Source organism: Hypanus sabinus, chromosome 13, assembly GCF_030144855.1.
Source record: "Hypanus sabinus isolate sHypSab1 chromosome 13, sHypSab1.hap1, whole genome shotgun sequence".
Classification (NCBI taxonomy): domain Eukaryota; kingdom Metazoa; phylum Chordata; class Chondrichthyes; order Myliobatiformes; family Dasyatidae; genus Hypanus; species Hypanus sabinus.
Window position 1 is genome coordinate 82,706,625 of NC_082718.1, and position 15,683 is coordinate 82,722,307.

The following is a 15,683-nucleotide window of genomic DNA, read 5'->3' on the forward strand; positions in this document are numbered from 1 at the left end:
TTACAGTACTAACACACAACTATCATTTAATTCCCTATTTTACATGGTTTACGCGGACAGACACAACAAAATATAATGTTCCGGCTCTTGTTCTGTACATCAGGGTGAAATCGCCCGTTAAACTCTCAGCCACAAGAAGCGACCCCTTTTTTTCGGAGTGATCTTTAACTTCCTTCGCCAACATTTTTATCTGTATAACTTGGCGAGCAGAGCTATTTGAAACATTGTCCAGTCTGGCGGCATTTGCAAAATATTGTTCTAAATACAGTTGATTTATCGATAAGCCCTAGCTGATCAGCTTGACTCGAAATCAGGATCCTCTGTTACTTTGTGGTTCTCCCCTCTCCGCCCCCAGTCGAACTCCTCCCTCCCTCTCTCTCTCTTTCTCCCTCTCCCTCAGAATTTTTTTGTCCATTTTCCTCTTTGTCTTTCCATTTTTATTAAGGGAGGGACGTATCCCGGTCCACCTTAACTCCAAGCCCCGCCTTCTGGCCAGGAGCATGCGTAGCAATGATTGGTGGAGGAATAATGGCTGAAATTGATTGCAGACACCAGTATGCAAACTTGTTGCTGGCTTTCCGGGGGATGAGATCAGGCTGTGTTCCTCTAACCAGCAGTAGTGATCGAGACAGAGAGAGAGAGACGCACAGACAGACAGAGAGAGAGAAAGAGTGAAAACAGACAGTGCTCACTTACATGTGTTGGATCAACATTTTTACAAGGGAACGCGAATTGCAACTACAATATTCCAGTCAGGATTTGTTTGCTCCGGGGATTTCAAGTCACTGGATGTCTGCAAGTTTGGAGCCACTGTGAGCGGGCAGTGAGTGCACTGTCCTAGCGCGTTCTGCCCGATCTCATCCCGCCGCCTTCTCTGGACTAATCGCTGGACGAGAGAGAGAGAGAGAGAGAGAGAGAAACTCAACCCCCTATCTTTTCCCGAATAGAACGGAGCTGGGAGATTTCATCCCTCTTGCCAGAATCAAGGACAGAAAGAGCAGATTCAGAATAAATAATAAAATCCAAGAATTATTTTTAAAAAGAAGAAAAAAATACAACAAAATGCTAAAACGAAGGCTGAAGTGACATTACTGAGATAAAGCAATCACAATGTGATCCCGAGCAGGGTGAGTTCTCTGCAAACCTTTCTCATTGTGTTTGAGGCATTTTTAAAATAATATTTGGACCTTGGATACTGAAGCGACCGGAATCTTTATTTCCCCACAATTTACTTTTTATGGTTTTATTTTGATTTGGGCTATTTTAAATCCATTAACTATTGTAATTTTGTTACTGTGTTTGAGACTGTGAAGATAGCTCCGGGGGCTCGGCTGTCATGCCGTATTGATCGGGTCTTTGGGAAGTATGTTCGGGCTGAATCAGTTCAGCAGAAGCGGTGGCCAAGGAGCGGAGAGAAACTTCGGCCAAGCTGCCTTGGATATGTCGGGGCATTACAAGGGCCCGGGTTTCCCCGGCGGGGGTGGCAGTGCCATGGGAGAGCAGGGGATCAACGCCCTGAGCGAGCCCCCGATGCTGGGGATGGGCATGAACCCGGCTTTGAGCGGTGAGCAGTACGCCTTCCACACCCGGGGCCACTCGGAGCTGCACGGGGCCGGGGCCATGCCCCAGCCGCCGCCTCCCCCCCAGCCGCAGCCTCCTCCACCTCCTCCTCCCCCCCAGCCCCAAGCTCAACCCCAGCCCTCGGCAGCCCACGCCTACTTCCCCAACGGGCACCACCATCACCACCCGCACGCTCACCACCATTTCAGCGGCAGCTTCTGCGGATCTGAACCCGGTCCTTCCTGCCTCCACGGGGGGCGGCTCCTGGGGGCGCCCGGCTATAGCAGTAACCCCCTGAGCGGACAGCAGCCTGCCTTCGGAGAAACTTATGATCCCATGGCCGAGAACCAAGCTGGAGGGGGAGGCGAAGCGTTTGGACAACAGCAACAACAGCAGCAGCAGCAGCCCGCCCCGGGGAGATCAGGGAACCTGACGGACTACCACCAGCACCATACCCCGTCATCTAATCACACACCGTGTCTCCCTCTGGACCAGTCCCCCAACCGCGCTGCCTCCTTCCACGGGCTTGCAACCTCTTCCTCATCCGAGGCACACGGACTGGAGCAGAGGCGCCTGCAGACCCAGCCGCCTGTGGACTCGATGGAATACAACTATCAAAGCGACCCTCCCTTTGACATGCCGGTCTTTTCCTCCTCGGAGTCCGGCGCACAACTCCCCCACTACGGCGGCCCCGGTAGGCAGGTGCCCAGCAGTAACTTTCCTGGCAGCCCCGCCTTGCCCAGGGCGCCGGGCATGGTGAGCGTGGGTAAAGTCCACCCTCCGCAGCAGCATGGCGCGTTTTACGAGAGGTTTGGGAATGCTCGGAAGATGTCTGTGGGCATGGAGCCCGGGGTCGCTGCCAGGAATCCTCTAATGCAGCAACAGGCGGGTCTGCTTGCACGGCAGAACTCTTGCCCCCCAGCGATACCTAGGCAACAGCAAGCGGAGGCCCCCGCTCCTAACTCCAGCGTGCAGGACAATGGGACGATGATGCAGAATCAGCATGCCCCGTTTGAATACCCAATTCAGAGACTTGAGAACAGAAATGTCCACCCTTACAGCGAGCCAGTGTTCAACATTCAACATCAGGCTAATCAGAGGCTGCAGCATTTTGACGCCCCGTACCTCAACGTAGCTAAGCGGCCCAGGTTTGACTTTGCCAGTAACCACAGCGTGGACAGTTGTGCTACTTGGAGTGGTAACAGTTTGCACAACGCGAGTCTGGAAAACCATTTGTCGCCCTCTGCCTACCCCGGACTGCCCAATGAGTTTTCGCCCCCTGGCCCAGAAGGTTTCCCCCACGGTCCCCCTCTTCAGCACCCGGGGACTGACCAGCAGTCCTTACAGCAGCGCCAGAACATGCTGATAATGTTTAAGCAAATGGTGTCGCGGAACCAGCGGCACCGAATGAGGCAATCCGATCTCCAGCATCTGGGCCACCATGGAGATGTCAATCAAAACAGCATGGCTCACAACAGCCAAGTGGGAACTATGTCCCAGCCAAACTTTGAGCGGGAAAGCGGCGGCCGGATGTCGAATTTTGATCCTCAGAACCCACCCATGGCTCAGGAGAGCTCGTGGTTTGCGGGCCCGCACCCTCCTGGGGACTTGCTGCAGAGAAGGCTAGGTGGGTCCGGCGTGGCTACTGACGGCAGCCCCCACGAATCTGTCCAGATGAACCTGCCGCAGAATGGGTCAAACATGTTGTTCAGGACAGGTGGGAACGGACTGGGTATGCAGGAGCCAATGAGAATGCCAGGCGAGGGACATGTACAGAGTTTGCACTCTCCTGGGGTGCACTCGCAGTTTGGCAGCAATATGGGCAATGTCTCCCAAATGCAGTCTCCCAGCGCAGGCATCGGACTGCCCAACACCTCCAGTGACAGAAGAGGCGGCCCCGACTTCCCAGGGCCCCAGATTGGCGGACAGCCGGGCTTTCCGTTTGGGGGCCCAAGTAGATCAGCCAACACGCACAGTAACCCAGCCGGCGTACCTCCATCCCCGGGCAGTTACCCGGCCCAGAACGAATTTCAGCCCAGTCAGCGCCCCTCCATGAGCAAGATCGGCTCCCTGTCCTTGGGCTCCTTCAACAAGCCGGGTGCGAAGGACAGCACCATTTATGGTCAGAGTTGCCTCGCCGCCCTCTCCACTGCCTGCCAGAACATGATTGCCAGCCTGGGAGCCCCGAACCTCAACGTCACATTTAACAAGAAAAACCAGAACGAAGGGAAACGCAAGCTTAGTCAAACCGAGCAGGATGGCGGGGCTGGGGCCCCCAGCAGCGGTGCTGGGGCCGGTGTTGGGAGCGTCGGTGGCGCCTCCACCGGGAGCTCTGGGAACGGTCCAGAATACTTCCAGAGCAACACGCCTCAAAGCAGCCAGATGGGGATATCCGGGAACGGGAGCGGCAAACTGGCCGCGCCCGCGGCCCAAAACTGCACGCAGGGTCAGAACCAGCCCACACCACCCGAATGCAACCTCTCCCCAAACTATGGGCTGGAGGCCGTTCCGACTGAAAGCAAAGGACAGGCGGGGAGAGGGAGAGGGAGACGGAAAAGAGACAGTGGCCACGTTAGCCCAGGGAACTTCTTTGACAAGTATTCAGCGGAGAATGTGAATCCAGTGGTGAGTCCCGGGCAACAGGGTCAGTCCACACACGGCGGAGATCGAGGTGGGACCCCGCAGGATAAGTCTCTCACCTCGCCATCTTGGGCTAAGGGGAATGACCTGCTACTCCCAGACCAACCCGACCTCATGTCTTCCCTGGACAGTGGGATTCAAAGCGTGACCAAGTCCGACGGCAGTTCACCCCAGGTCGACTTCTCCGACGATGTCAGCAACAATTATGCGAACGAGGACGAGGTTTCATCGAGTTCTGACAACAACCTATCCAAATCCACGCGGTTAATGACCAGTTCCCCCAAACTGCAACGGGTTGAGCACGGGTTGAAACAGATGGGTCACGCCATGCTCAATGCACACCCCAACAGCAACACTACCTCTAATGCAGGCGCTGTCGCCGACAGCTTCGGGCTCAGCAGCAGCGGGAGTGGGCACCCGGGCACTCCCGGGATGGAGCAGGTCCGAACTCCAACCAGCACGTCGGCGCAGGACGAGATTCACCCGCTGGAGATCCTGCAAGCACAGATCCAGCTGCAGCGGCAGCAGTTCAGCATATCCGAAGACCAGCCCCTCGCCATAAAGAACAAAAAGGCCGAGTGCCCGGGTCAGAACGGAGACACCGAACTGGCCGCTTGTGGAACGGACAATGGCAAAGCTGCCATCAGCACGATAGACATTGAGTCACTGATGGCAGAGCATAACTCTACCTGGTACATGCCTAGCGACAAGGCCATGATGGATCCACAGGATGAAGACAAGCAAATGGCACCTTGGGAAAAGGCCAAACCCCCAAGTTCCAACAAAGAAGGTAACTTCTTAGTTTCTCTTTTACGTAGATCCACAAACCACGTTATATCTCGTTATATAAGTGGTCAGACTGACCAGAGTACTTGTGGCTGTCCAATTCTCAATGCAGATTGGGAGGGGGAAGTTTCTAAAGAGAACCATGGCGGCGTGCACTCTCCTTGGGTAGATGGTCGCAGGCTAGATTATTTCTGTGGACTAAACAGAATAAAGTGGGATAGAGAGGCGAGAGTTTGTGAGTTAGAGATGTGTGATCTTACTTTCAAATTAAAGGACAATGCTTGTTCTCGCACAGAACTAACACTTTCTGTATTGAATTGACAATTAACTGAGGGCTAGCGGATCAGGTTCCAGGAAGATTTGCCTTCTCAATGCATAGCGGTGAAAAATCATTACAAACAGAACCATCTCGATTCCTTTAGCAATAGTAGCTAACTTCATCTAACACTAGTCGTTTTATAATTTAAATACAGATATGTTGGGTCGTAAATGAAATTGGGGTCTTTTAAGACAAGTTCTAAACAGAGGAATCCGAAGGAACTACCCGAGAAATCACTTAGGCAGGCCGTCAGGGTTTGTATTCCCCCAGTCTAGATGGTGAGCGTTCCGTCTTTAACACTGGTTAATTTAACCCTTTGTCGACCTCCCGAGGAGTTGTCGCGTTTGCTCAGAGGCCAGAGAGGAACACTGGGTTGCTTAAAGTTCGACCTGGCAGTACACTGAGTGCACACGCCACCAACATTACTTTCATTGGAAGTTTTTAAAGTGGTGTGTGTGTATGTGTGTGTGTGACTGGTTTGAGGACGAGGGGTGCCCAGACCTCTGCTGTTGCCGCTTAATTAGCAGAGTGCTTCGGTGAAACTTGGGTTAACACTATTGTTATCGACATACAAAAAAAACCTCACTGATTATTTAGTTTCAAGGCACACAGTCTTTCTCAAGAGTTGCTCAATTTGAGACTAATCTCATAAGACTTTCTATTCCATTAATATCAGATTTATAATTCAATACATTTTGAAGAGATGTATTGGAAATCAAAGCTAGATTGGTTTATTCCGATTTAAATTTCCTCAACATTAATTCCCTCGCCTCAGTTTTAAAGCTGACTATCTCCGGTTTATTGGCGAAACTACACAACAGGTCCTTGCAGCTGTGTGCCGCTCTTGCCTTGCTTGCCAGCTCACATCTGTGGTTTGGCTGCCTGGCTCCTAACACATTCATATTACCGGGCTGACACGGTTTCAACTCCTCTCTGAAAGTAGATTGCGGGGGGGGGGGGGGGGGGGAGAGGGGGAAGGGTAGGTGAGGGTGGAGGGCTAGGAGGTAGGTAGGTGGGAGATGGAGAAGTTTGCAGCAGAATAAAGCGCTCGTCACAGTCTCCCCAGTGCGAAAGTGTAGAAATAGCTCTTTGGATAGTTCCTTTGTTCTATTTAATACTCAGCACTGGAGTATTGTAATGTGAAGCGGGCGTGTTTAACATGCAGGGTCTGTGGAGGGAAGACGCACATCAGCATTCCCTGAGCTTCGCCACTGCAAGGACATAAATCGGTTCGTTGAGAATCTTCTTTCCATTTTTAAATGTAGTTGCACGCCGTCCTTGCTGGCCTTTTATGTTCACAACGGTTAAGGCCAACTGGATCAATAACTAGTTAGCAGAATTCCTGTACAGCTGTATTCTTGGTTTGGCTGAGGAATGAGTCTGAAATAAACATTCATCATGTGGACTTGTTGACCTGTAACATCTACTATTGACGAACTGCTTTGTTTCCGTGTTTCCTCCGGTTTTAGCGCTCTCTCTCCAGCAAATGCACGCTTAAAAAACAACCACGCAAATTCAGACTCACACTCACATCTAAAATCAGTCTCAAAACTTAGAGGCGCGCATTCGGTTGCTTGCCTTTGGTACGTGCGGTCACAAAAGTTGTTCCTGTTGGGATTAATAATTTCTTCAGACATTACTGCAGTTGCATAAATTAAATATTTCTGTTAATACACATGCACTCTGAAGACGCGGCTACACATAATTATATACACCCCCTCCACAGGAAGATGGAACTAAGCACACTCTCCCTGGTGAGTCCCGAAGAAGGGTCTCGGCCCGAAACATCGACTGTTCGCTCTTTTCCATAGATGCTGCCCGGCCTGCTCCTCCAGCATTTTGTGTGTATTACTTTGATTTCCAGCATCTGCAGATTTTCTCTTGTTTAACAATGCATGTTCCAACCACCACAGTACCAATATACAAGCACAAACGGTTGCAACCACAACAATTTACAACAGGCTCACTCTCGCGCGGATATGAAGCCCTGTCACCCTCATCCTCACCTCGCACCCCCCCCCCCCCCCTCCGCCTTCGTGTTCGGAGCTACTCAGTCTTCTGTAATGTTTTCGGCCGTCCCCACACGGACACGCAGTATTTTAAATGTTTTGTGAACAAGCTGCACGTATTTTATAAACAATAAACATCGCCCCAGTAGTTTGACCAGGCCCGCCAGGAAGATGTTATGATGGTGTGAGGGCGCACCCGTGGTTAGGGGAAGTTATGTTTATTTTGTCTGAAATGTGTATTTGGATTTGATTTATTGGAAGAATTGCTGTGTATGGTAAAGTTGATTTTCCTGTAATCACGGTATAGAGGTGGCATCCCATGAATGCGGTCACCTCTGTTCCATTTGCTCGCACCTGGTGGGGCTTTCACGCATCTTCGAGAGTATTTTTTTTTAACTTTGAACCTTAAATGGAGCTAAGTTTGACATCGTCAGAAAGCAGGAAAGGGTCAATACAGGGCGCAAGATTGTAATCAAAATCCAAACCTACTCTACATGTAAAACTTTGTCTTTACTGTGTAGAATAATCTTAGAGAGAACCCACAATATATTCTTACAAAAAAAAGTCATCGATCAGAAATCACACAAAACACAGCCAAGAGCGGCATTCCCTGGCAATTTTGATGCAGTTATAACTCAGGGTGACTACTAACAGGACGTCTCCTCACAGCCGCACCTGTTTGCAATATAATCGTCCTTCTCACTCGTTAGCACTCTCTCTTTCCAACTTCTTGCAAGTGCAGAAAATGCTTTTGAGGTGAATTAGTCCAGACCGTTTTCTATTTGTTAATCAGACGCCAGGATTGTTGTTCGGGTGGGCGATTGTTGGCTTGGTCGAAAGGAGAGCATTCCGAAAACTCGGAAATTGAATTTGGAATAATTGGGGAATGCTTCTGTCTGGATTCTCGCTTTGTGCTGCCTGGGAGTTGTGTTGTGTCTGGATCCTGTACTCGGTACAAAGGGGATGAATGGAAAGGCATCCGTACCCGCTGTGACCCTGTGCTGAGAGAGGCTCCCTGTTTATCTGCGGTAACTGTGTAATTTCGGCACTGTCACTTTCCGTACAGTTTGCTGAAACTGGAAATACATCCGGTCATTTCCTAATGTGATGGCAGCGGCTGGTCAGGTGCTAGAAAATTGATAGATGACATTCAACAACTTGAATTCACGGCTCAGCAGTATCATGTTGTAAGAACGGTCCAGCGTTAGACGCATTAACTGACTCGTCTTATCCGAAAATACAGAGCCTATTGTAATGCGCTATGGTTCACCAGTGGCTGTGTGCTTTAATTCTCAATGTGTGACATTCCTGGTTAGATTCCTAGTGTTTTGTAATAGCAGGTTTGGGACACTTGTACTGATGTGTGAATCATTTTTTGGTGTGATGTTGCAGGTGTGATACTCAGAGAATACTCTTAATGTGAGATAGGTTAGTAAGACCAGGGTACGAGACGGCGAAGAACGCCCCGGGTAACATAGCGCACGGGTTGATTTTATTTCGCGCTGTGGAGTGATGGGAAACACATCTGCTTCTCTGGAACTGAAACATTCCGGGGTTCCTCAGAGGGGTAACGCTTTCAATACTACTAGACTTTAACCTTAAAAGCTGCTAGACAGTGTCTGGGGAACGGGCTGCTGGCTAAACCGTGGCAATCGAAACAAGTGGGGAAATGAGAGGAGCAAGGAAGGGATACACCGAGAATGGAATGTTTGTCAGTGCAAGGCATTTGGTTATTAGATCAGACTGCGGGGCTTTTAGCCTTCGTAACCATCCTTTGTTGGATTGGCAGGTTCCAATGGTGAATGTGTTTTTAAATATTTCACGGGGGCGGCACAATGCGGAAGGCGTTCTAAATTTAATGGGAATCTCTCCCAGCCACCCTGACACGCGAACCGGGGCCCAAATCAAAAATCAACTTGCAAAGCAAGAGAGAGAGAGAGAGAGAGAGAGAGAGAGAGAGAGAGAGAGAGAGAGAGAGAGAGAGAGAGAGAGAGAGAGAGAGAGAGAGAGAGAGAGAGAGAGAGAGAGAGAGAGAGAGAGAGAAACACACACAGAGGCTACAGAAATAGACAAGAATGGTTCGTTTAAACTTTTTTTCCCTCCTTTGACTCGTGGCACAGATCAGATATCACGATTACTGATTAAAGCATGATTGTGTCTTGGCTGCTCCAGTACGTGAATTTGTTTGGGTATTTTGAGGTGATAATAATTGAGATATTATATTATAACCTCCCCCCCCCCGGTGATTTGATTAAAATTTGTATGTTCTCCATGGTGTTTTTCTTGGGAATCTTGTGCAGCGGGGAGCGTTGGGTCTTTTAACCGGAAGAGGCATTGCAATATACCTGCGATGACTTTCTTCGATTGAAACTAATCTGGAATTACTGAAGGGAAGATCTGGAGTGGGGGAGAGGCAGCAGTCATTCAACTAGTGCTCCAACTGCCCTTCTGTTGGTGTGGGCGCTGGGATCCTGCTGGGGGTAATTATGGAACTGGAGTGAGCTGTTTGCCCCAGACCGCTGTTCACAACAGCTGAGATCGAAGCCTCCTTCTCATAGACGCGCAGTGGGCTTTACTCCTGCAGGGGACCCCAGGATTTGGGGTATCTACGTCTACTCGAGTAATCGAACCATGAGCGGTAAAAGCTCTTTTTGGATCACTGCGATGCTTTCGGATGTATTTCGATCGTAACCTAATCCAGCTCTCCATCTCATTGTATAATCTGCACATCAGATTGACTTGAAAGTCCTGATATTTCTCACTGTGTGTGCTAATATATGGGTATGTGAATAGACTGTGCGTGTGTGGGAGTGACAGTGCGGTACGCGTTCTCACTCTCCCTCACGCACGCTCTTATCCTGTTCTTAAACTTGCGTAAATTCATTACCCCACATGCCACTCTCACCTTTTCTCCCGTAATTCCACACTTCACCCACACACGGAGCTTTCTTTCATGTGTATGTGTTTCACGGTAAGATTTTGAACACTGCAGACAGGAATTATGTCAGTTATCTGTTTCCGCGTGGGGGCTGAAAGTGAACTGAAATTGAAACTATTAATCCCCTTCATTCTCTTTTCTGGATAACCTCCGTTTTTGCATCCAATCTCCTGCGAATATGTACCTATTAGTGGCGTACCATAGCTTGCTCTAATTTCTAAACAAATGCCATCGCAGTTTGCTCAAACTGCAATGCGATTGAATTCGCACTTCAAACAGTTGAGAATACGGGATTCCCGCAAAACGACGATGGCGTTTGAAAAAGAGCTCTATACAAACAGGTTGTTTCTGAGTGCAGGAATGAAATCTGTGGAGCTCACTCCACACAATAGTAACCATTAAATAGAGAAGGGAATAAGCGCCTGTTCAGCTTTATATTAACCACCTATTCGTCTATTGAACGGCTGCTGTAGAAGAGATCCCAAGAAACGGTCTGCGGGGATATTTGATTTTCTGTACAATAAGGGACTATTCATCTGCCGAAATTGTTTCCAGCCACCCTGGGCTTGATACAGGTTTCGCTGATCATTTGTGTCCGTGTGTCTCACTTTCGGTTAGGTTTTCTCATTAATTTGGTTTACGCCGACAGTCATTTTTTAAAAACAGAAATGCACAGCTCATGTAATTAAACTCCGTCAATTTTGATCTATTGATGCTGAAAATGGCTCTTAAAGCCTTTGCAATTTACACTATTTGTTTACTCCGAGGAGAATGGGATCATGAGTGTCATTTACTGCATTAAGCAAATACATAGTGGGCTCTGTCTGTTGTGGAACATATGAGGTGTTGGCTCGGCGAATTGATTCTTCCATCCCTTGGTTGAGCTCCTTTGTCGTACCCTACTTTGTAATCTGAGTATTAAATTAGAAATCGCATACCAATTTACAGATTGATAAATTGCCTCAACAATTTTCACTTTGTTAGAATTTCCAAGTGTTTTAAACAGGACGCTGCAATAACACACCGATTAGTGTTCACTTCGGTATTACAACTGTGCCAGGATCGGCATCCAATACTCCTTTATAAATCTGAGTGAAATTCCTTTCACCAAGTTGTTTAATTGTTTAAAGTACAAAGAAATGGTCATTTGTTTACAAAACACTATAACCAGGAGTTTCATATAGAATCAGAATAATCGGAATTAGGAATAGTTGCATTTGTACACCAAAGTGATAATGTCGTTCACCATGTTGTTGCTAGAAATGCCCTTTGCATTATAGCAATTTTTGCCTTTAATCTACAGAATTGTGCACATATAACTAGGGTGTATAAGACTTTTGCACCATACTGTGGTGATTTTATATATTGCACTGTACCGCTGCAGCAAAGAAAAACAAATTTCAGAACATATATGAGTGATGACAAACCTGATTCTGATATAGGTCTGGATTGTGGACTGAGAATGGTGCGGGAGCAAGGAGAGGGGAATCATGTTCTGGAAAAAGGGAAGGGAGAGAGGAGGGAGCGGGAAGCACCAAAGAGACATTCTGTAATGATCAATAAACGGATTGTTTATTGACCTTGCCTGGTGTCTCAGGGTGGCATGTGCCTGCACCCGTGCCACCCCCTGCCCGTCTTTGGCACTCCTTCTCTGCCCCCTGTCCCATGGCACTCAACCCTCACCTTTCCCTACATCCTTTCCTCCCACCAGATTTACAAACTTACCCTCTGCTCCACATTGACAAACACAATACTGTGCAGCAGTCTTCGGTACCCTGGCTCTATATATGTGCCTAAGACTTTTGCACTGTACTGTATATTCAATCAGAAGTCTAGCTCAATGTGATTTCTGTTCTTGCCCTTCAGATGCACATTTCATTGAGACATGGAAATGGGATGTTTGAGAAGGAAGGGAAGAACTATTAGGATGGAAGAAACATGCCCCATCTTTCTTTTTATATCAACACACATCCTTGCTGCTTAACACATTCTTTAATTTTTTTGGGGAACTGCATCCAGTTGTTTATCCCAATTCCTTCAGTGCATTTTCTTTCTTTGAAAAATTGTTCTACAGCTTCACTGATTGTACGTATGAAAAAGTTGGCTGGCATTTTACCTGCAATTGTCTGTTCCTTCCCCCCTCCCCCCCTCCCCCCCACACACACACACATCTGTCATCATGCACTCAGTTCCACAAGTCTTGGAATCACAAAACCACAAGGCCCAGAATGGACCATTTTTGAAAGAGTTATTTAATAATTTCCTGCCACTCTTTTTCATCAATAACCCTGCAACTGTTCTTTTTCCAAGTATTTATCGAATTCCCCTCTGAAAGTCTATATTCGATCTACACATCGTATTCAAAGTGTCACTGGTTGATCTGTACCATACAATATTTAATATTAATACACTTCAGCTTGTTAGTTATATGTGATTCATCTGTAGATTTTATCCTTACTTCTATAAATTATCATGTGTTGTGTATACTATGTGCTTTACACCCTGGTTCGGAGAAACACTGTTTCTATATACATTATATGATTATATATAATATATACATGTATATAGTTAAATGATAATAACTTGATTGACGTGACTTGCTTCCACTGACCCAAGGTCATTATATTTCATTGCAAAAATAAATTCTCCTCCCCTCTTTTGTTTTGTGTTTTTGCCCCAACTCTGATTCTGTCACTTCATATTTTTTAACAGGAAGCTGATCCACAATTGTTTTCTTTAATATGAATTTGATTTCCTTCCTCTTACGACATCGGTTCTCAGTGATTGGTCTAAGTAAGAGTGAGAGCAGTCAGGGAGAGAAATGGCTTGGGATTAAAGGGCTGCTGGCTGCCTGCCTGATATGTTTGTGCACTGATATCTGTGATGCTAGAGAGCATATGATCCACACTCTTCTGATCCAGACTGAACACTGCCAGGAAAATGCAGATCAGGGTGCTTTTTTTGAGAGTGGATGGTGGGGGAGAATGATGATGGGACACCATTGCTGTAATCGTGGACAAACTGGTGTAGGACGATGAACGGTAGCTTTTTATTTTTTTAAATCTATTGATCCTTCCAAAACTTAAAACAGAATTGATAAGTTAAGTGTCGTTCGCAACAATGGTGCAATGCTGGTGACTTGGAACCGATAATGACACCTCTGTGTGGAAGTATTTCTGTGCTGGGTATTTAGTTTCAGACTTAGCTGAGGAAGGCTGCAATGAAGGTGTTAATTACTCTTGCTGTAAATAGCTCACTTATTGCAGAACAATTAAATCAGTGCTCTATTTGGAATTATTTTGGAACCAATGCATACTTAGAAAAAACTAACCTCCTGTTCCGAAGTCTAATGATTGAGAATGTCCACCTGTTGCCTCATGTGGGCTGGGAAGCAAGCAATGTTCAAGAGACATTGATGGTGGAGGGGGTTGCTGGTAATTAAAATGTTCAGTGTGTGTAAGTTAAAGTTTGATGACTTCATTCTGGCATTGCTTAGCTGTATAGAACAAGAAGTTCAGTCCCTTGATACTTAGCTGGGTTGCAGATGCCTACAGTTTGCCTCAGTACCACTGAGTTGGGTGTTTGCCTCCAACCACTGCCCAGTAAGAAAGCCCTGCTGCAGAATTCAACCTCGACTCTGATGCTTTCTTAGCCTTCTTTCCGTTGCAGTATAATGGCATGCTGAAGCTTCATGCTTTGATTTCTACGTTTGAAGGGATTTGATGTGTCAACTAAAATACTCGAAAGCTACAAATGTACCTTGGAGAGCATTCTGACTGGCTGCTTCACTGTCTGGTATGGGGGGTGGGGGGGTGGTGGCTACTGCACAAGATTAAAATAAATTGCAAAAAATTGTAAAATTAGTCAGCACCATCATGGGTACCAGCCTCCATGGTATGCAAGACATCTGTAAGGAGAGCTGCCTTAGTAAGGCAGCTTCCATCATTAAGGATCGCCATCTCCCAGGCCTCTTCTCATTGATACCATCGGGAAGGAGGCACAGAAGCCTGAAGGCACACACTCAGTGATTCAGGATCAGCTTCTTCCCCTCTGCCATCCAATTTCTGAATGGACATTGAACCCATGAACACCATCTCACTACATTTTTATTTCTGTCTTTTTGCACTATTTGTTTTAACTAAATTAGTTAATAGACATATATACACGTGCTGTATTTAATTTTTTCACTATATATTTATTTAGCATGTATTGCATTGTACTGATGCCGTAAAATTAATGAATTTCACTACATATGCTGATGATATTAAATCTGATCTGATAGACATGTGATTTTGGCGATAAGAGTTGATGTTTTGCAAATCCTGAAGGGAAGTTGGAGAATTTGTTTTAGTTGGGAGGGGAGGGGAGATAAAAGCTCATACAAATGATATAAGGTGAAAGGTGTGATACACTACCAAATTTTCAACAATAGTTTTCAAGACATGGATATTGTCAGCAGTCTGAGTGTTACAGTATAGTCTAACAGTAGAGGTCTCATTTGCTTATTAACATGGGCAGACAATGATAAGGAAGACATCATTAATGTGTTTTTTACTTATTACTGCCCATTATGCCACTGGCGTTTAAGGCAGCAATGAACGTCCTCCATCTCTGTCTGTCCTTGGCCATCTCCTGATGTGGTTTGAATAAGTAATATTATTCAGATGTGCCAACCTTGCCACAGTCAACCTTCTTGCTTCTCCTTTAATAATTTTCACCATTTCTCTCCGGTCTGGTGGATCACCGCCCGGTGTCAACCCTTGATTTCAATAGAATAACAATTCAGTTCTTTCTGAACTGGGCGGCCTAGTTGGTAAGGTATAACTCCCCTCTGTCAGTTGTGGAGGAAACAGTGGCTTAGGGTTTCTATTCGACAGTACTTCACACCTGCTAATGTTAAGTAACAATTATTGGAAAAATCTCGGCTTGTCAATCCTCTCAGTGACACATTCAAAACTCTTAGAGATAATGTCAGTTATATTATGAATACAGTCAGTTCTCATGCAACCACAGTCAATCTTATTACGAATACAGTAAATCCGTATGCAGACACTGTTGGTCTTATTATGAATCCATCAGTTCTCCTACAGACACTGTCAGTGTACCGTGTGGGCAGTCTGCCCTGTTACAGAAACTGTGTGTCTATTTCAGATACAGTTAATCCCCTTACAGACAGTGTCACTATTACTTTGAATACAGTCAGTCATTGTACAGAGGTTATTAGTGTTATCGTGGACTATGAGTTTTTGGTTTGACCTAATACGTAGAATATGATCAGCTACATAAATGGTTCAGCAACTGCTTGGTAAAATCATAAATCCAATATGGGTCTGGATTCTGTCCAAATGGATGCGTGCACAATGTGACAGGAGGCAATGTAGTTTCACTCTGCTTCACCCTTGAATTAGGGGTCTTGACATTTGCGAGACTA

At 46.7% G+C, this 15,683-nt stretch overlaps 1 protein-coding gene across 7 annotated transcripts in view; it reads left to right on the forward strand.

Moving 5' to 3' along the window:
- Positions 1–446: 446 nt before the first annotated feature.
- Positions 447–15,683, forward strand: part of mn1b (meningioma 1b) — a 184,865-nt gene continuing 169,628 nt past the window's right edge. For 5 of the 7 annotated variants that reach the window (XM_059988057.1, XM_059988059.1, XM_059988060.1 and 2 more), the window contains exon 1: positions 448–4,990. In XM_059988057.1, the coding sequence (XP_059844040.1) occupies positions 1,366–4,990 (3,625 nt within the window). In that variant the 5' untranslated portion in view covers positions 448–1,365. Of the gene's footprint in view, positions 4,991–15,683 lie in introns of all 7 variants that reach the window. The other 2 variants (XM_059988053.1, XM_059988055.1) reach the window with 1 other exon arrangement.